General features: G+C 44.1%; 1 protein-coding gene across 1 annotated transcript in view; it reads right to left on the bottom strand.

Moving 5' to 3' along the window:
- Positions 1 to 19,981, bottom strand: part of itgb4 (integrin, beta 4) — a 28,162-nt gene extending 8,181 nt beyond the window's left edge. Inside the window, 34 exon segments of the mRNA XM_069707452.1 lie at positions 1,765 to 1,893; positions 1,995 to 2,177; positions 2,270 to 2,407; positions 3,597 to 3,777; positions 3,892 to 4,064; positions 4,225 to 4,542; positions 4,627 to 4,834; positions 5,038 to 5,186; positions 5,312 to 5,491; positions 5,591 to 5,739; positions 5,851 to 5,874; positions 5,999 to 6,057; positions 6,135 to 6,238; positions 6,748 to 6,942; positions 7,038 to 7,071; positions 7,165 to 7,283; positions 8,164 to 8,289; positions 8,375 to 8,507; positions 8,636 to 8,731; positions 8,825 to 8,928; positions 9,774 to 9,849; positions 9,851 to 9,983; positions 10,096 to 10,172; positions 10,270 to 10,437; positions 10,621 to 10,743; positions 10,823 to 10,912; positions 11,004 to 11,267; positions 12,242 to 12,413; positions 12,527 to 12,623; positions 12,702 to 12,906; positions 13,018 to 13,119; positions 13,315 to 13,397; positions 14,046 to 14,128; positions 19,501 to 19,981. Of these exon segments, the coding sequence (XP_069563553.1) occupies positions 1,765 to 1,893; positions 1,995 to 2,177; positions 2,270 to 2,407; positions 3,597 to 3,777; positions 3,892 to 4,064; positions 4,225 to 4,542; positions 4,627 to 4,834; positions 5,038 to 5,186; positions 5,312 to 5,491; positions 5,591 to 5,739; positions 5,851 to 5,874; positions 5,999 to 6,057; positions 6,135 to 6,238; positions 6,748 to 6,942; positions 7,038 to 7,071; positions 7,165 to 7,283; positions 8,164 to 8,289; positions 8,375 to 8,507; positions 8,636 to 8,731; positions 8,825 to 8,928; positions 9,774 to 9,849; positions 9,851 to 9,983; positions 10,096 to 10,172; positions 10,270 to 10,437; positions 10,621 to 10,743; positions 10,823 to 10,912; positions 11,004 to 11,267; positions 12,242 to 12,413; positions 12,527 to 12,623; positions 12,702 to 12,906; positions 13,018 to 13,119; positions 13,315 to 13,397; positions 14,046 to 14,121 (4,468 nt within the window). The 5' untranslated portion in view covers positions 14,122 to 14,128; positions 19,501 to 19,981.
- Between the last annotated feature and the right edge of the window lie 1,092 nt (positions 19,982 to 21,073).

Here is a 21,073-nt window from a genome sequence, read left to right as displayed (position 1 = left end):
TCTCTGAGCGGATAAAATCACGAAGGCAGAGAGAGACGCTGTTGCCTCGCTGGGAACATGGCTGGCCGTGCATTACAGCTGCTGGCATGCTTGGCTGGCTGCCTGTCTGTCTTTCTGAGTGGTCTTCACCTGGCACCGGTGTTTGGGTGGAGCTGGGGCGGGGGCCCTCATCTGAGGTCGTCTCTGTGTCTGTGCTGAGCCGACAGGGGATGACCTCCACTTTCTTTTTCCACGACACCTTACGGAGATCCAGGTTGGATCCCACCAACTTCACATATTTCCAGCCTTGATTTCGTGGTCAGAGGGGAGAAGCAAGCAGGCCAGGGATAGATTTGTGCTTGTTTTACTGTACGGTAAACTGTATGTAAAACACATTCATGGGATCATTTATGATATACTGTATATATCTTAAGTCAGGGGTCTCCAACATGAAGCTCCTGTTTCTGGGTAATTTATGTTATTTACGTAATTTGTGAGCGTTGATACCGTCGTTCTCTCAAAGATGAAAAAAATAAATAAATTAAAAAATGATTAAATGAATTGCCAAATATACCGAGTGGCTGTTTTAATCTGTCCGAGAGAACGACACAATCAAAGCTAAAAAAAATTAGGTAAATAACATAAATAGCCTACGATATTCCCGGCTGGACCACAGCAGCGGGGCCAGAGCTGGTTGGCTGAATGCACGACTTTTCAAATTAAAAGAAAGAAAAGACTGAATGCATAAAACATGCAAGTGAACTACAGACGGAGGGAATGTGCAGGGAAGTGATGTGATGAAGTGATATGTGGACAGACAGAAAATCAGGAGAAGTCAAATAAATTATAACCATTGTTTTGTTTTCTATGACAGATGTTAGTAGTGTCAGTTTCATCAGTTGAAAACATAAAGACATGCATATAGAAAAAAACATGCACATGCTGTTGAATTTAAGCTGTTTTGATTCAAAATGTGTGTGTTGAGTATCAATTTGCTCACATCAAAGAAGCTTATTCAGCTGGTTTGGGTGGAGCTCAGCTATGTGAATAAATGTTACTGAACACGCGTGGCTCTCAGAGGTTAAAAGGTTGGAGACCCCCGTCTTAGGTTATATCAATAAAGTCTGAACTGTCCCGGAGGCGAGGAACGCTGCGCTCCAGTGAAAACTTAAGAGCAGAGCGGCAGCTGTAAAAAGCGACAGCAGGTTTATTGAGCGAGGACTTTGCGGTTAGTGATCGTGAAGCTCGTCTCTTGAATTTATCGGCTGACGCATTGGAAGCACATTTTTTGCTGCCTGTTTGGGGCGTTTCCTGCTGGAAAGATGCCTGCCAGATGTCATGTGATAAAAAAAATAAATTAAAAAAAAAGGCAGACGAGGAGAATAAGGCCTTCCAGTTCTTCCTCAATGTAACTGTTGACAGCGAGGAAGAGTATTAATGTCAGACTTCTCAGGCATTTCACAGCAAAGCCCTGAAAAAAGCAGAAGAGGCCTTCAAGTCTTGATGTTCTCAGAAAGATTCCCACAAGCTGGATGATTTTCTGCAGCACTGACCAAACATTTCACAGTGATGTCCGCTCCCTGTTCTTCTGGCTCTGCTGTAACTCCACAGCACACATTGCATAAACGCGCATTGGCTACAAGAACAAAGAACGATGCCTCGGAGCACTGAAATAACTGGATCCATGTTACAGCGGCAGCTCACTGCCTTGACGTCGGGCGAGCACAGTAAGTTTACACTGTCAGCCGTTAGGAGCGGCCGGTGGTTTTGGCTCGGGGTACCCACCATCACCAGACACACTGGGTGTCTTGGAGCCCGCAGGCGACTTCAGCACGTCGTTGCTGTACATCAGGTAGCCGTCGTACTCATCGCCTGCCTCCGCATCCACAATGGGGACGTCGGGAATGATGGGAACTAGGGACAGAAAGAGAGCGAGAGGTAAATCTGTGTCCAGGGAGACAGAGGCTCACAGATTTATAATAAGGGCTCCGGGGATGCGTTGGTCGCAGACTTACTGGACATAGGTCGGGAAGGCTGGGACGCCAGGTTGAGGGTAGCATCTCTGAAGGGGCCCCAGCCCACACTGTTCTTGGCGCGGACCTTGTACTGATAGATTTGGGCGCTCTGGAGGTTCTCGATCAACAGCATTCGTTTCTTCGGGCTGTCAAGCTGCACTTTCTTCGCTGTTCCCACCGGCTCTGTGAGGAGAAAAGAAAAGAGTCAGGATGGGACGAAGAGGACGTGATGCAACCGTAAGATGAGTATTTGCATTTTTTTCTGGGTGTCTTACTCATTTCATCATCGATGGGTGTGTAGATGACCTCATAGGCCGTGATGTTGCCGTTGGTCTCTGCAGGCTCCGCCCAGCTGATCTGAGTGACGGTCGGGCTGATGACGTTGAAGGCGAGACGACCAGGTTCACCGGGCACTGCAGGAAAACAGAGCAGGAAACACCTCATGAAATACAAATGAAATGAAAACAAGTTGTCCCGAACAAACTAGTCCTTATGTAGAGTTTAGATGTTACAAAAAAAATGTACACTGAATAACTGCCAGGCGTGACTGTTGTGTAGCTAACGGAAGAAATAATGTTGGTTGACAAAAATATATTATGAAACTACGTTGACATATCTGAATTGATGCTTGAAAGAAATTGTTTAATAATGTAATAAGGGCATCAGATAAGTTATCATAATCAGATGTTTCCCACTTAATCTAAATTTAATAGATTCATTTGTATTTCTTCATGTATACATATGTGGGCCTATATAAAAAGTAATGCATACATTTACTAAAGATCGTTGGTTCAATTTAATATATTGTTTGACCCCTAACACTGACTAGATATACTTTAGCCATCGACTGTACATAAAAGTGGACGTAGCTTTGGGATCTGAAAAACGAGACCAATGCTGAGAGCCTTGAGCTGCGATACCACCGAGCGCCACTAGAGGTCGGCTCCAAAAAGTCTCCGGCTCCAAAAAGTCTCCAGCTCCACAGACTCCCATTCAACTACTCTCAGAAAATTCTCAGTCAATAAAATTTCACCTCGAGTTATTTAGGTTTTTATAGGTAAAGTCGCTCCTTCTTATTAGTTTTCTCACGGTCCATCTGGAAATAATTCAGTCATTAATTAGAAAATAAGCTTAAAAAAGACAGTGTTTTTGGGGACGTGTCTGTTTGATTGACAGGCCTGTGTGCCAGGTTTCTAATCTGATAGAGTCAGATCCAGCGCTCGCTCCCCACCCAGCTCGTCCAAATATGGTCACTTCCAGCTCCAAACTGCTTGGGACTAGCAAGATGGCGCCGGCCAAAACCCGAACTCGAAGCTTCGTAACGGCCGTTCACAAACTAATGGGTGATGTCACGGTTGGATGCCGCTTGGCTATTGTTCATGATACTACACTGACTTCCTGTTTCTGTAGATGACAGCTTTTGATTGGGCGGCGCTACAGATGTTTCCTAAGAATGGATATACAAGTTACTTCAGCTTCAAGCACTTGGTAACCACTTAGTGATGGATTTACAAAAAGCCGCTGCAGTCCGATCCCAAACTGTTTCATCTAAACTAGTTCTATTTGCTTTTAAGTGTAATTTACTGGATTGACAGTAATTACCATCCTCCATTGTTTGACAGGCAACCATGTCCGTATCATAGCCGTCTCCTAGTGCATTGTAGGCGCACACTCGCATCTCATAGTCACAGTAGGGGTACAGGTTGGTGAGTTCAGCTTGAGGAGTCTTCACGTCTAAGACCTGGGCGTCTTCCTCCGGGTCGCCGTAGATCCAGTACTTCACCTAAAACACACACGGAAACTCAGCTACAGCATTTGAGAAAACCAGAAAAATGGAAATGATAGGAATAGGACAAGGACTCAAGTTGAAGCTTGTGTGCAAGTTGATTTGACGTACCTTGTACCCCATGGGGTTGCCAGTTGATGGGTCCCAGTTGAGGCGGATGTTTCGGGGTCCGGTTGCTTTGGCCTTGGGGTTTGTTGGGGAGAGAAGGCGGCCGCCAGGGGAAGTGGCTTTCTGGTTCACGTAGCCCTTCTGAGCCATCTGGGCCACCTCTGGAGGTCTTGAAACTGCAGGAATGATTGATTTACAGGATTAAAACAAGAAGCAGCAGATACTGTTTCTCTGTTTTCGAGCGACCTCTTGCCTCATCATACAAAATCGTAAATTCCAGAAATTCCCCGAATGCCATTTCATTAAAGCTTCAGATTGATGTTCTTGTGTTTGTACCTCCGTCTGTGACAGTGACGAGCGTGTTCTTCCTCTCTCCAATAGAGGCGTTGCTGCTTGGGTCGAACAGCTCCAGCTGGATGGTCTCTGGCTGGATCGGGCCGGGGTGGGCTTTCGGGTCGATCACGATGTTCTTCTCCGTCTCTCCAGGACCAAACTTCAGAGGGCCGGACAGATCGAAGCGCTGGGCCTTCTTCGTGCGCCACTTCACCGTGGCGGGAACGTCTTGGTTGCGCGTGCGGACCACGGGGATGGTGTAGGTTGGATCTGATGTGCTGAAGTTCTGGGTGCGATTCTTGAACATCATCACGCTGGGTTCTGGAGGAAGACAAAGAGAAGCAACGTTAGCGCTCGATGGTTCGGCTTGGAAACACCAATCCAAACACTTCTGCATTCCTTCACCTGGGAGGTCTGCGATGGTGACGGTGGTTCTCGGGTAGCGTCCCAGCTTGGAGCCCTGCCGCGGGTTACTGAGGTCCATGACAAACTGCCTGACCTGTTTGTCTTCCAACAGACCGTCTTTCTCCCCGAGCTCCAGCAGACGGACAGGAACCGTCTTCTGGGTCTCACCGGGACCGTAAGTCAGGTCTCCCTCTACGGTCACGTAGTCCTAAAACACATTGAGGAAGAACGGGGTGGTGATGCTGACTCACTGCACCGACAAACAAGTTACAAACTCACTACGGCCAAGTCCTACAACACCTCCACACCAAGTCCTCTCAAAATCTACACTTTACAAGTACAAATGTCTTTCAAATGCAAAGATGCCAATACAGAGATAAATGCAGGGCGGAGAGTCAGTCCACAGCTCACCTTCTTGTCCTTGGCTGTGAGGTCCCGGGTGCGGTAGGTGACCTGAGTGCGTCCATCCTCAATGATCTCTCGATTGATTGGGATATTGGCCACTCCATCACTCCTGCTGTAGGTGTAGGCCGGCTGGAGGAACGAGAAGACGTTGGTGGCTGGGAGGAAGAGAGCAGACGATCAATGACTATCAAAGATTATACACACATCAGTTCAAGTCGCAAAGTCTCGTTTTCTTTGGTGTAAATATGAAACTGTCAACTCAAACTCAGAGATTTCTCACCGTGCTCTTTGATGATGGTGATATTAACCAAACGTTTTCCAATCTCTGCAATGCCCAGTGGCACGTCCGTGGCCTCCACCTGCAGCTGTTTCTTGTCATCGTCTTCATCCTTGACGAAGAGCGGCACGTGAACGTCTACCGACTCCACACCTTCCTGAAACTCGACGGCGCCCGCAGCCTCTGCAGAGCAAGAGCACGTTTAATTCTGAGACTTACTGACGAGCTTTACGTCAGGAGCGATGAGGACGCGATCTCCACACTCGGACGGTTAGCGCGCACCTCGGTCTGTGGCCACAGTGTAGTAGCCCGGCACCACTTTGAGGTCCTGGAAGTTTCCAGACTGGACGTTCTTCTCGGTCAGTTTGACGATGTCCGGGTAGCTGCTGCGAGGAGCAGGCAGGACGGTGTCCATGATGGCGTAGTCCTGCCTGAACAGCACAGGAGGGTCCGAGAAGTTAGACGTGGACGACATTTGGGTCTTTATAAAGTAAATAAACTCTGATTTGGTGTGTGACGTGTTGAATCAACCAGAACGGTACCTTTTTCCAGCATTTCTCTGCATTCTGCAAGAACCAAAACACGCATTAATTTGTGAGAGAACAGGCATTTAATAAATGTCTCTAATGATATTTTCATCTCTATGCAGCGCTGCAACAGGCGCGTTAAGAAGGATGTTACTCGACTTACCTGAACGAGGTCTTCTGCACCTTCTGTGCCCCGGGGATCTGCTTGTACACCTCATTTAGCTGGATGAAAGAACAGACACAGTCAGCGTTCATGCACTCACACGTGTGCCCACCAACACAAACAAACACACACTCACGTTATCTGCCACTTCCTTGCGGAGTTGTTCAGCGTCTCTGGATTCGGGGCGAGACAGGTTCTCAGAGAAGAGCCGGTTCAGTCGGAGGGAGACCGGGAACGGGACTACAAACGAGGAAAAAACTGTTGCAGCTTCCATCATTTAAATGACAAAACATTGAGCCTCAGTCATCAACTATTCTTAAGAAGAAACTTCTTTTTACGAAGATTCTGATATTCACCCATGTTTTCTTATTTGGGATTTGTTCTTACGAACAAAATCTATGCACACTCAAGAACTTATGCACATTTGAGTGCTGATATGTTTGTGCCAAATAATTGGTTATTGTGGTTTTTTTCAACTCTACACTTGTATAGTGTTATAATATTTAATCTACACTTATATTCTTTTTATTATTCATAATTTTAACAATTATTTTCATCACTTTCCAAGCATCATGGTTTTTAATAAACACTCCACTAACACTCCGAGGACCGAATTGCTGACGTAGACTTTTTCTTCTGACTTTTCTTAATAATCTTTCTTTAATAAAAATCTTAAGAAGATGTTGGTGAATGAGGCCCGCCTTTATGTTTCTTACATGAATCAGCTTGTAAAAGAATCGAGCACTCACTGATCTCCTTCGGGTTGGGCTTCATCAGAGCCTGGGGGTGATTGGGTGCACGGTGTACGTTGTCTGCGACCTTCCAGAGAACTACGTCGGTTCCTTTGGGCGGGCCGGTCCTCACCATCGGTGTGTCCAGGTGGTCTGAAGTGAGCAGAGACTGGCGGAGCAGATACTCGTCTTCCTTGAAGCCAACCATGCGACCTGGAGAGAATACAACATGCGATGACTTATGTTTGGGACCGTCCCAGGAGGGAGGAGGAAGGAGGAAGGATTTGAACATTTAACGCATGTCTCACCTCTCCTACAGCAGGGCAGCAGGGCGAGACAGCTCTGTATCAAGAAAAGGACAGAAGCCATTACTTCCACTGTGACTTATAGTCAGAAATAGTGATCATTTCTCCGTCCAAATGTGAGTGTTATTACCTGGCAGCAGGTTTTGCAGCAGGCGCAGTATTTCCAGCAACAGAGCAGCAGAAGCGCCAACAGCAACAAGAGGAACAAGAGGAGAGGAAGCAACCACAGGAGACTGGCAGCGGGACAGTCTGAAGGGTACGAGGTCAAATTAGAAACACAGAGACATCAGTCATTTCATTTTTAATTGTTCTTTTTAAAGTAATCTGTCTGAATATCAGCCTCCACCTTAATACAATGGAGGTCAAGGGAATTTTGTTTGTGGTGCTCACAGCTTTAATAAAATTATATTTAAACCACTCTTTCCAGAAATCTCAGAATCTCACTGCAAACACTTTTCACTCCTCATTTTGCTTATTTAAACCTGGTTTTTAATATTAAATAAAAACTACCTGCATGGAAACCACAACAGGTGATTAGGAACAGTTTTTGGCCATTTTGCTGAACGTACCCTTGAGGTCTTGATACTTGTCTGCAGATCTATTCGTATGCATGTACCTGGTTATATATTAGTGTGCTTCAGAGATCTGGGCAAGAAGTTTTCTTTACGCAATAAGTTTATGTTGTTTAAGTTTTCTTTTACTGTACTAGTTTCACTTCTTCAATATTTCATTATGTCTTAATAAAGAACAGAAAACATTTTAAAAAAAAATATCCTGTTATTATTTAACTAATTATTTGATTCAGTTAAACACTTCAAAAACCAGCTACACACATGGACACCTACATCAAACTTAACTTTGCCCTCTTCAGACCAGAACTTTCCAATGATAGAAAGTTGTGTGAAGGATCCCAACACGCTGAGTGAGCGCATTTTCGAGGCTTTTAAAGCCATTTAGCACACATATTATAAAACTTCAACACTTAAGAACTTTAACAGTTAAGAAAAGTAAGAAAGAAATTATATATAAATATCTTTAAAAAGGACAAATTACAACAGGACAATGTTTTGATAAATAACACATCAGTCGTTGACCACAAAGCTTATGTCCCATCCATTGAGAAACTCACCCTTTTTTTCGAGCACTTCAACCTGCAGTTCTTTCACTGTGGAATCTTTGAGAACTTCGACGGTGTAGTGGTACATGCAGTCGTCATCTTCATCGCGGAAACTGCAAGAATCGAGCACCTCTTCCGCTGAAAACACACGGACGATTCATCATCCACATTATTCAAGGAAAAAGCCAATCACAGTCGTTCTGCTGCTTCCGCGGGCGCTTACGTTCTTTCAGTTTGTCCACCAGGGTGATTTTGAAGGGGCACTTAAGACACTCCTCTTTGTCCTTCCTGTCTCCCGTCTTCCAGGCTTGACACTGGACACAAGTCCTCGTCGCCTCGCACGCACCTAACTGACGCTGGACGGGACACACACACATCAAAAGGTCAGCCAGGATTATACAGACATGCTTCCTGAGGCTAGAAACCTTCAAAGCAAATGCAGCATAAAAATAATGCTATTTTATACAGTTATAGATCCACACACCTCGAAATTTGGCTCGCAGGTCGGAGTCATTTCGATTCCAGAGTTCGGACACTCACAGCGGCCGCATACACATTTACCCAGACCGTTGCAGAAACCCTGGAGCACACAAAGACACAATGGAGCACCGACTCCATGTAAGGTGACATTACATAACCTCATCTACAATCAAAACGTGTTGCCCCTACTCACCCCCTTACTGTCCAGGCAGGTCTGCTTGCTCTTGGGACACTCGCAGGAGTTGCCCTCCCAGCCCACAGAGCACGAACACTGACCCATGACGCAGGAGCCGCGGTCTGAGAGAAGAGAGAATACGGTTTCACAGTTTTACACTTGAGGTAACCGCTGTGTTGTGTAGAGAATATGTTTGACAGTTTCTGTTTTGCTAAAGAAACAAATACAGCAATACCTGTAATTAAATGTCAGGTTTTTTTCAGAATAAAACTAAATGTAATTTAAAGTGGAGTAATTACGTTGATAATACAGCAGTTTATAAACCTTTGTGCTCCACCTTTTAGGCTGCTGCTATAATGGAGAGTATAGTTCAGGGGTGTCAAACTCATTTTAGTTAAGGGGCCACATACTGCCCACTTTGATCTCAAGTGGGCCAGACCATAGCATAATAACGCATACATAACGACAATATTTCTCTTTGTTTAAATCATTGGTGAAGGTTTTTGGATGATAAACCCTATTTTAAGGTCTTTCTACAATAAACTAGAAACATAAAGACCAAAAACTCAGACATCAGCCCATTTACGCTGTTTTTGAAGCAATTACTGGATTGATTAAAAAAAAAAAATAAAAAAAAACACGTTTGTACTCATAAACCTCCATTTTCTCATAGAAATGCAATTTATGTCTTTCTGTAATTTTCACACTTAGCAAAGTCATCCGGCGGGCCGAGCTGGACCCCGTGGCGGGCCGGATCCGGCCCGCGGGCCGTATGTTTGACACCCCTGGTATAGTTACTTTCATTATAATGTGTTATTTGCAAGACTGATCAATCATTATGTGTGTGAAATAAGAATGGCATTATAAATGAGCCTTCATGTATATGAATAGCATTAAAGAATTGAGTTCATAAACATCATAGCATCATGCTCGCACACGCAAATTCAACAATCCTACTTTGTCGTACCGTTGCAGAGGAAGCCTCCGTATCTCTGACACTGGGTCTTGTCGTACTGACAGTAGGGTCCTTCAAACTGCTCAGGGGTTGTAGCACACACAGGTGCCGCACTCCAGACAGTCTCCACGGCCTGAACAAGGCTCCGTCATGCCCGGAGCTTTGCACTGGTTGGGGTCCGAAGTGGAAGCCGTCGTCGAGCAGTTACAGAAAGTGCTCAGCCTGAAAGACAGACGAAGACAGAACAAACAAAGATTTGATTACAACCTGAAACTGCCCAAAATCTTGTTTTATTTTAAAATTCTTTCTTAAAAATGAATTATGAAAGTCTCACCAGCCGTCGTAGCATTGACACTTCCCGCACACCAGGTCTCCGTTGCCATTGCATCTGTCTGCTTTAGAGATGGGCGTCTGCAGGAGATAAGAGAGACACTCAGGGATGAATCTACCACGAAGACATGTGACTTCAGCCTGACTTTTTGTGTTTGTGAGTCAATATGTGTCTAACCTGCTCACAGTCGCAGGTTGGACACAAAACGGAGGCCTTCACATTGAGAGCGGCGTTAAAGGTTGAAGGTTTGACTCTCATCGTGCCCTCTTTCTCCTCTGGACTCAACTTACAGACGGACTCTTGATTGATCATTCGCTGGGCTTTCAGTCGCATTTTGAACTTGCCCTGGGGAGCGCGCACGCACACGCACACGCGCACACACACGCACACACACACACACACACACACACACACACACACACACACACACACACACACACACACACACATGGATAAGCTGGTGGAGGGAAATTTTTACCAAGGAAAAGTAATCCATAACACAAATTTCCATCTCGTGTTGCCACCTACAATTGCTCCAGGTTTGACATCGAAGGCTCCGTATTGTGCAACCTGCCCACTGGCGGACAAGAACTGAGTCTCGAAAGCTTTGGGTCTCTCCTCTGCACGGATGCTCATCTTCGAACGGATATTCTGAAAGGAAACACGAGAAGGTCAGCACAGCGACGTCCGCTCACGGTCACACAGAGTGCCAGCAGCTGTAAGTCTTTACCTCGAAAGCTGTCTTCATGACCTGTAGGATATTGCTGGAGTCTTCTTCCAGCAGACCGACCTCAGCGATGGGGAAATACTCTTGAAGTTTCTGGACAAAATACAAAGAGTAAATTCATGACCTGAGCAGCAGGTTTCCAGAGCATAAAAGAATGAAAGGTGAACGACTGAAGCCCACCGACCTTGTAGTACGTGTAGGAGTGGTTGGTGACGGCGAAGACGGGAATGATGTTGTGTTTTCCCAGCAGACGGATCAGCGTGGGTATTGAAGGGTAATCCTGGTTCACGTCCTCTGTGTATTTATCTTTGGCGTCCAGGTGGCAGAGCTCGTCGTTGCGCGGCAGGATGCCCGACAGTACGTTAGCCCCGTCCGACTCGTAGTGGAAGGCCGACTCGGTGGAGAAAACCAAGAGATGGGTGCTGTGTTTGCGCCAGCCGATGCGATCCTACGATAAAAACACAAATAAAATGGAAGCAGAAGATAAAGCGGTGAGTAGGACGTAAGGATATGTCGAGAAAAGACACGTAAAAATACAAATTTTGTTTAGCAGAAGCCTTAAAGCTACAATACCAAACTTTTTGTCCACTTGGGTGCAGCAGAAACAAAGCTGTGACGTAACACTGATATACTTCAGCTTGTATTTTGTTAGGTTGGACTTTGGGCAAACATTAAGCAGGAAGCAAATTAGCAATTAAAACTGATGAATGTAACAGACCTCGATCGACATCAGCTGGTTAACTTTAATGTCCGATATTGGTACAGATTGGTGTTGTCGATATGTTCACCGATATGCGCTGATATAAAACCTTTTTTTCAGAACATAATGCAGAAAAAAAGATGCTTGGGGTAAATGAGTTCTATTTGTGTGACAGGTTTTTTGGATATGAATGTTTATATAGAGTAAATATATATAAAGAATATCAGCCAATATATCGACATGACAGGAATTTTTTTTATTCCCTAATATCAGTGTTGTCATCGACCTCAAAAATGTAGATCAGTTTCGCTCCAGAATTGAACTCTGTCTCCACCAACCTGAAAAATAAATAATGTTTCTCTGCTGCTAAAAGCTTCATTATGTTCACCATCTAGTCCATAACACTGTTTAGTGCTGAGAAAATATTATACAATCAGTTGTTAGAGGCAACCATCCAAAAACGATGCCATCAAAGTGTGGAGAGTCAACTTAAACATTAACGTTTCAGGGCGGAAGACCAAAATAAAAATAATAACTTTTTTTTGTTTTATTATTCTAGTATTACTATATTAGTAGGATATTAGTATTTAACAGAAGACTGAAATGCAAGTCAAGCTGCAGCCTTTCCCAGATCGTTTTAGATCTGGGATTTAAACTCACAAAGCTTCAGGGACACGAGCCTGTTCTTTGCCACCAAAATTTAGTTTTGTATTTTTACTAACCGTGCACACTGTGGCCTGCAATATGGCATCGAACCCTCCTTCAGGAGCGTCCAGGTTGCCAGATATTTTCTCGTTCTGGAGCTTAGTGGTGAATTCGTTGACGTCGTTCGTCAGCTTGATGACGTTTTGGAAAGAGAACGGAGCGTCGCTGTCTGGCCACGGCTGAGCAAGTCTGAGAAAGTCGAAGGAAGGTGGACAAATGAGAAAGAGGAAACAGCATTTTCACTTGCGGCCAGTGCATGTACGTGCTTAAGTTTCTTCAGCGTGTCACGTTTCCTCTCTTACTTGGAGGGTCTCATGTCGGTCTGGGGCTCGATCACTTTGTCCACAAACTTTCCAAATCCAATGGTGTAGTCGTCTGACAGGTCCTTCACCAGTGTAGCTGCGGGAAACACATTCACCGTCAGTATTTACATCGCGGGCTCCTTGACGGCCATCGCAGCACATCGTCGCCGCTCACCCAGCTCGTTGCCCATCCTCTTCAAGTTGTCCAAATCGTCGGCCATGGAGTTTGAGAAGTCCATGAGGATGTAGAGATCCAGGGGGCCTTTGGTCGGAGCGAACACCTCCAAGTCCACCACTTTCTCCTCTCCGGGCAGGAGGGTCATGCTCATCTGTTGCGGAGACACCTGCGACTGATTGATTTTCATGTTGATTTGTTGGTTCTGGGCAGTGAGAGGAGGGAGAAAGAGGAAGCACAAGAGACAACTCAGACTTAAAACTCTTGAATTTGAAGGAACGGTGGAATGAGTGGAAGAGAAATGACGAAGACTCACTTTCAGCATCTCATAACTGCTTTTAGCCGTGATGATGGCGGCAGCACTGCAGCCATAGCTGAGTATGTTCTTATAGAGGTCACAGCGAGGGCCGTTAAAGGTCTGCGGGAATAGGGAGTTGGATTCGTTAGTTTTGCTTTTATGCAGTCTTTATTTATTAGAATAATTAGAACTGAAATAAAATATATTTTCTGAATCCCGCTGCACATATTAGCTGGAGGGTATCGTTCCATCCCAGGTTTAATGCGATAAACCAAAACATGGTCTGGTTCTCTTCCTGCAGTTTTCGGCTCTCACCTCATCAGGGCAGTAGGCGCAGTCCTGCCCGGCCTGCAGACACTCTGAGCAGGTTTTGGCCCTCGAAGCAAAGCAGTAGTTCCCTGTTGAGGCCCGAAGGAGAGAGATGGTGAGGGAACAGTGTTGGGAGGAGTCAAAGAGAGGCAGTGACGTGAGGCTCAAACCCATGAAGCTCAGCTAGAATACCTGCGGTAACACTAAACAGACTTTGGCTCATCTTAGTTTCTTCCTGTTAGAGTTCATAAACACAACAGTCGTGAAGCAGCGAACCGAAAGGCTGATCAAATCAAGATACTGCATGTAAAAGATGAAGGAAATTATGCTTCTGAGATAAATCTTCACAATTTAAAAGAAATACTGTACTTACTGTGCAACCTGTAGTATTTTACTGTCAGCTACACACACATTAGTCTAAAATAGTGGGCTAACTTTTTTAATTTAAAGCTACAACCAACTATTACTTCAACAATCAATGAATATATCAATTATATTTTTGAATTCATTTGTAATTTAGTGCATAAAAAGAGAGAAATTGGTGACAAAAAAAAAAAAAATCTATTGACTGTCTCCTTAAGGTCCAAGTTGATTTTATTTGAATTGCTTGTTTGTGTTTTGTTTTTATCTACGGTTAACTTATAAAGACACAATAGCAACAAAAGACTTTTTTTGGGAACTTTTCTTCAACAAATGTCCATGTTGCTGTCAGTAAAGATGGTTCTGGTCTTTCTCACCTTCAGCAGGACAGCAGGCCAGCAGGACGGCGAGAAGCCCGACGCCCACTGAGAGATGTAGCGTCCATCTCCCCATCTCCTTCCTGCAGCACAAACAAACACAGACACGCTCACATTTAGAAATCTACAACAAATCCAGTGTTACAGAGAAAGAGAGAGAGAGAGTCTGCTGCTCATATCTCTGCAGACGAAGGTGTAACCCGAACCACCTGTACTTTCACCTGGTCACAGTCCAGAGAAAAGCGAACAGGCCCAGACTCTCCTCCTACCGTCACTTCACTCTGTGAACACAGCGGCCAACTTCAGAGCGGTTCAAAACAGAAAGACGTTGTACTGCCAGAAAGCGTCGCTCCCAGCAGACCTTTCCTCTCTTCAAACACAACTGTTCTTTAAAGGAACATCAACTTAACTGTTACACCTGAATTTAGGCATAAATAGTGACCAACGTGACATTTTTTAAGGGCCTGTTTATCCGCGTCCGTCTGTAGTTGTATTTGTTCCTACAGGTGACTTTGCTGCTCAGGTTTTGAGATATCTGAAAAACATGAGGCTGCGCCCCGACGCACTGGAGCTCAACGGAATCTCAATGTCCGATTACTGCGAACTGATTTCCCTGAAACTCCCTGCTACAAAGGAAATCGTTTCTTCTGACGTCCGACGTGTAGGATATCGAAAACTGTGAATCTGGAGGTAGATGTTGGAATTTGTCCGCGAATTCCATTGACTTCCATTAAAATGTGAGATATCACAAATCAATAAAACAATGAAATGCAAAACATCCGCACGGCTAGTTTCAATACTTCATTGCAACGCAGGGTGGAACAACACTTTGATTTCTGGATGCTATTCGTAGGTGATAATAAAAAAATATGTGGTGTGTTGTTTGTTATGCTTTTACAGCTAATTTCAGGCTTATCGTGAAGAGACAGAAACAGAAAAGAAAGGATGGACACAGAGATGGAGCAGCATGCTGTGTCGACTCCTCACAGTAAAACCACCGTGTAGTTTCATGCTGGAATCTTGGACAGAAAACAATCTGTTAGATATAAACCCGCAAAACAAATCTCCACTAAACACAGAGCGAACAAAGGGTACTGTGTGGCACCAAATGTCTCAGTAATTGTCTCAGTGGGCAGATGCAAGAAAAAAAATTTGTGGTCCGGAGATTTACAACTCCAAGAAGGAATTTCTCCTTCAGGCGAGAGAACGATGGGTTCAAGTTAAAAACACAGCCTGACGACACATGGGAACGGCACCTTAGCACCTCGCTGTGAGCTTGAGCTGGCTACAGGTGTGTACATGTGTGGGAGAGAGATCATGGCAGGAGGTGCCACATAAATCACTGGCCAGAGTGGCTCGGAGAAGCCAAGAGAACAAACTCTCTTACTTTTCAATCTTCATATTTAGCCATTGAATATAGGCGAAAAAGAAAAAAAGAGGACTTTGTCTTTTGCTGCTTCTCTTCTTTGACAGAATCAAAGGCGCGCAGGCGTTTATAACACTGGCAATAAACTGGGAGACACAAATTACAGCTTCCAAAGGATGGAAAATAGAAGTGAGTCATTCATGCTGGTTTTACTTTGTTCTGAATGACTCCAAAAAAAACAAAAAACAAAACAAAGAAGAGGGGGACATTTCCCAGAGTTCAAAGTCACAGTTTGTTTCTGCGCAGACAACAACATGCCTGCCAGGTGAGCATACCACCCCTGGGTGTGGGTCTGACCCTGTCATGACTTCCTCAGTGAGGGACGGGGTCTTTTGTAACAGGTTGGGGGGGGTCATGGTCGGGGACCTTCTGATGAGAAGTTCAATAACAAACAAAGATAAGTTTCAGTTTTATCTGTATTCGTCCTTTAAAACCCAAACAACACCGAGTAAACTTTATATTATGTCTTTAACAGTAGACGACAACTATTCTGCTTACATAAACACGAGGAATGCTTGCTGTGTTATTTGTTCTGATCTCGTTTCTTTCACCTGCGTTGCTTTGATGTAATGCAGAACGAACAGCGAAATGAATAATAATAGACAAGGTTCAATAGAAAAGAAACAAAAAGCTAAATCCAATTTGTCCAAAAGCTGAATCGTCAGTTTTGCATGCAATTTAAAATCCACACGGCGTGATATAAAGTTGCATAACGCACACTTTACAGCCGCAGACCTTTCTCAAACGTCACACAAAGACGGAGCAGCAGAAGAAAGCTCACAAGAACGTTTAAAAGTGAAGGGCACCAAAAACAATGGAGCCTTTAGGGAAATTTATGACTGAGATTACTGATCAAACAAACCTCTCACTGTGCCCTCGCCCACTCCAGGTCCAAAAGTCCAGCAATAAATAATAAGAAAAAAAAGCTATTTCCCTTTGTTGGATTCTTTGTATCCACCTGTGTTGGAAAAAAAAATGTCTTCAAGTCCTCCTGTTCAAGTTAAAAGTTCCTCCAAAAAAAAAAAAAAGAGACTCAGACTTCCACTTTTTCTTTCGGTCTCCTGTTTCTTCTTTCCTGGTCTGGTCAAATATTCACTTATTTGCCCTCAAACTCCGCTCAGTCGTGAGTGTGTGTGTGTGTGTCTCAGAGTGTGTGTGTGTGAGTCTCTCAGAGTGTGTGTGTGTGTGTGTGTCTCAGAGTGTGTGCAGGAGTTTTTCAAGCGTGTCCGCAGGAGATATGAGACACAGTGAGACTTAGAGCAACTGAGTGAGTGCGACTGTGAGTGCTGCGACTTGATCCCTCCTTTTTGCTTGCTGCGTGCACACACACACACACACACACACACACACACACACACACACACACACACACACACACACACACACACACACTCACTCCCTTCCCTCTCCAGGTGAGTAGCTCTGACGGAGGGAGTTGACTCCCTTCCGCTGCCTCTATCTCCTCCCCACCCTGAGAAGTTGAAAGCTCCACACCTCTGTGTGTCAGCGCCCCCTCCCCCTCCTCCCCCTCCTCCCCCTCCTCACCTCCCCCCCGCTGCATTCCACCCCAACAGGAGTTCACCTGTGTGGGCTTGACACTCAGCAGTCTGGCCCCTCCTTCGCCGGCCTCCTCCCAAGCTCTTGGGAGCGGCACACGGAGCAGAACACTGCCTGCAGGCAACGGGAAACAGCTTTGTGACTTCGTGTTTACACAATCATGTACTCATACTTGCGGGCGCATTTTCTACTTGGCAAATATTTGATTGCCAAATTATGATTGCCACATATCTTGTCCTTTTTCAGGATGCAGAACAATTTCCTTCATTTGGTAGAAGAGGTTTTGGTGCCAGTAAGAACCGACACCCAATCCTACCGCTCACCGTGTCTTATTGTGTTCCTACGGTTTACTGAGAAGCTCACAAAGCTTCTGTACATTTGTAGGTTTTGACGAATGTGGAAAAAAAATTGGTGTAAATATCCTCTCGCCACAAAGAGTCCAACAAGTCCTCCGACCTGAACAACAGAAGAAGTCGTGTTGTGTGTCAGTGCTTTCAAAACAACTCATGAGTATTTTCTGATATGTTTTACCTTAAAACCTCAAAACCATCACAAAACGGATTTATTTTAGTTTTCTGGTCTTCCACCTCGAAGTAAAGCAAAGCTGCTTTCCTGCCACATCGTGCAGCTCAAGTCAACTCGACTCTGCTCGCTCGCTACCAGATTTTTCAAGATTTAATTTTCCACTTTAGATACTAAGCCCTCAATGTACCTGGTCGTCATAGCGATGCCACGTTAAACCACAGTGACGTCATCGTCAACGTGATACACACAGGAAGGATGGGCGACATCAAAGGGATGCTGATAACATGTTAGAAACAGTCATCCATCTGAGACAGAACAACAGCAGCATTCATTTAAGGTTCGGTTCATGAAACAAAGTCCAACAATTATGAGAGTGATGCTGAACCCAAACAACAAAGCTGCAGATTGTAAAACCAAAACAGTGAGCTAAAAGACACTAAAACTCTCCGTACAGCTGAACTACTCTACAGTGTGTTGGGGAAAGATTCAGCTACAAGCAACTACTTCATAAAAAAATAAAAATTAAAAAAAAATCATTTGATCCAAATTTGATTCAAATATTGATTAAATAAGCTTTAAGTGTTGATGCAACATAAGTCAAAAAAAATTAAATGTTCAAATAAGAAATGGCACAACATTTGTTTAAAAAAAAAAAAAATAATGGAAAAAAAAAGAAAGGCTTTTAAACTACAGATTAAGTTTGAGTTATAATTTGGGTACATGCATCAACTTCTACGTTGCTGAGACTCTGTTGGAGACGTCACACCTCGAGTCTGTGGAGTCTCATCATCAGAGGTCTGTTTTGGAATAACGTTGATGTTGTTTTTGGATTTCTAATCACCGGATGAACTATTATTCCAATCTTGCTTTTAAATTGTTCTGGTGGCCAAGACTTAAGTTTATCTCTAGACTCACAGAAATCAACAGATTTTTTTAATTTTTATTTTGTTGATCGGTTTCAATAAATCACCTCCTATCCTTTTTACAGTAACTTGATTTCATCACCGCTTTAATCTAATTTGATATTGTTTGGGATTTGCATTCTTGTCCGACAGGTGCTATCTGAATAAAATTGAATTAGGCAGCTGGATCATGTTCGAAGTGAAGTAGGAGGAGTTGCAGACGGGGTCGGTGTCAGCGCAGCAGTTTTCTGTGTGCTTCTCTGCTAACTTTTCCTTCAGCAGACCTCACATCAACAGTTTAAGGGTTACTCGCAATCCCTTACTGTCTCTGCATCCCCATCCGACGCCCTTCAACTGGGCCGACACAGACTCAGATCAGGACCCGTCCCAGGACTTTACATGACTCAGAGGTGAAAGCAGCTCATTTCCTCTCCACTGTAAATACCACTGAGGGCAGTTGCGCTCCCATAGCAACCAGATCTGGTTTAATACAATGGATAACTCTCTCTAGGGGGAACAAAAAAAAAAGAAACTTGCAGAAAACATCTCTTCCCTCCTATCAGGCTCACTGGGCCGACACTTAAGCAGCGATGCCGGTCTAAACAGCCCTTTCACATGGTGAAGGAGGAGCTGCAAGGGAGCGGCCCACTTACTTTAACATTTTAATTTGAACAAAGATTCTTTGTGAAAGAAAACACAGGTGTTGACTCTCAGCAGGTAAATAAGACTAAATGTGGAGAGGGGTTGCCACTTCTGACCATGACAAGGATCCTCAGAAAACCTACATGACGCCACAGGGATCTCCTTGATTTGACCTCCTTACAGTCCCAAATACAACATTGAATTGATGATTATTGATGACAGTCCGGAGAAAGTTTATTTCATGTAGAAAGTCATATTAAAGTGTTAAACTCTGGAGTTGGATCATTAAAAACATGCACAAAGTACCCGTAACACAATCACAGCTGTCGCATTGTTTTCTTGTTCTTATTAACCATGTGCCCTTGAGCAAACAGCCACAGTGAGAGTAAAGACGGTTACTTACAATGAATAAGATGCTGTCGTGGTGAAGTGGGCTCATCAGCAGAGGACAGATCTGCGCCCTCCACACACACAAAAAAAACAACCAACAACAAGTAGAGCTGCATACGTTTTCGGAGTTTTCAGAGACGAAGCCTGGACAATAATGTCTCCACTTTCAGTCCTCAGTCTGTGTCCAACTCATCGCCAATTTACATGACAAAAACGGCGCTCTTTGGATCAGTGGGCTCATTCACTGCTAATGGCATCTCTCGCTTCCCCCCCCCCCTCCACCACCAGTAAATGTGCTGCAGAGCTGGAGACCTCGCAGCACATTTCAGAAAGCGTTGCACACATATGACAACTATCAAGAAGACTCAATAAAATGTAACGCTACGGAATCTTCAATTAACTATTTGTGGCTCTAATTAAGTACATGCGATGATAAAAATGCAACTAAGGGTGACAAACAAGTGTATTTTGCAAGGAAGTGTTGCTTATATCAACAATTACAGTAAAACTGTTGAAATATTTAACGTAACATATGACGTCAGAACTGGGAATATACATGATAACAAACGCGCAGTAAATAGTAATTAACCTACCAAGCTACCACAACGTTTTACAATAATAAACAAGGTCCACGCGCCCGCAGGAAGAAAAGTAAATAGTTTGTTTCCTCGCGTCAGCACATTTTGAGGCGCATGTAGTGACGACAGCAGCAGCTCGAGGGGAAAGCTGAGACCTGCTCAGTACGCGCTGCATGCGGGGCGTGTCTCGCGGGCTCACCCGCCAGGTGTGAGCGCGCTCACAAGACCTCACGCGCACAACTGCAGTGATGAGGATCCGCAGAGTTCACCGCGTGTCCGCTGTTCACAGCAGGTCGGACTTTACAGCCTTCATACAACCAGTGTGGTACTTTTGAACCGTGTTTTTTTTTTTATTGTCGCTCTTCAACTATAATCTCAGCAAATTGTAGAAAAATATTTACTACAGCTGATTTAAACTATTGTTTGGTGTTTATTACAGTTTTATAAACATATACATACATATACATATATATATATATATATATATATATATATATATATATATATATATATAAAGTCAATATATAGATGTATAAGCTCAATTTACAAGTGAAGTTCCCGTTAAATTACCATAAAATAAGTCTTTACATTTTCACACGGTTGTATTCAGTCACTGTTACATCAGTGCGACCAGCTGTTGAAAATAATATGGAAAATTAAGCTATTTTGTAGTTAGACTCTATACAGGTGCATTGGGATAAAAAAAAAAAAATAATAATCAATTACACTATCAATCAAAGGAACCTGCTAATAGGCTGCAGTTTCTGTCTCAACCTTGGAGGGTTTTCATTCTGCAGTGAGGAACCAACATGTCAGACACATCTCAGAGGGAGCCTGCAGGGTTTTTTTGTCCACGTCATTCCTGTATTTTCATTCCATTCTCAGCCAAAAAAAAAAAAAAAAGCTGTTCAGATGGAAGACAAACGTGGACGTTGGTTCACCTCCGTACCAAACGCATGACTTCTGCATCGGCTTGTGGCCAAACGTGGGCATGATTCAGCTGATTGT

This window comes from Brachyistius frenatus, unplaced genomic scaffold, assembly GCF_029030835.1.
Source record: "Brachyistius frenatus isolate BFR_SWC_R1_liver_20210118 unplaced genomic scaffold, ASM2903083v1 Contig_69, whole genome shotgun sequence".
Classification (NCBI taxonomy): domain Eukaryota; kingdom Metazoa; phylum Chordata; class Actinopteri; family Embiotocidae; genus Brachyistius; species Brachyistius frenatus.
This window is presented reverse-complemented; position numbering and strand designations above follow the sequence as displayed.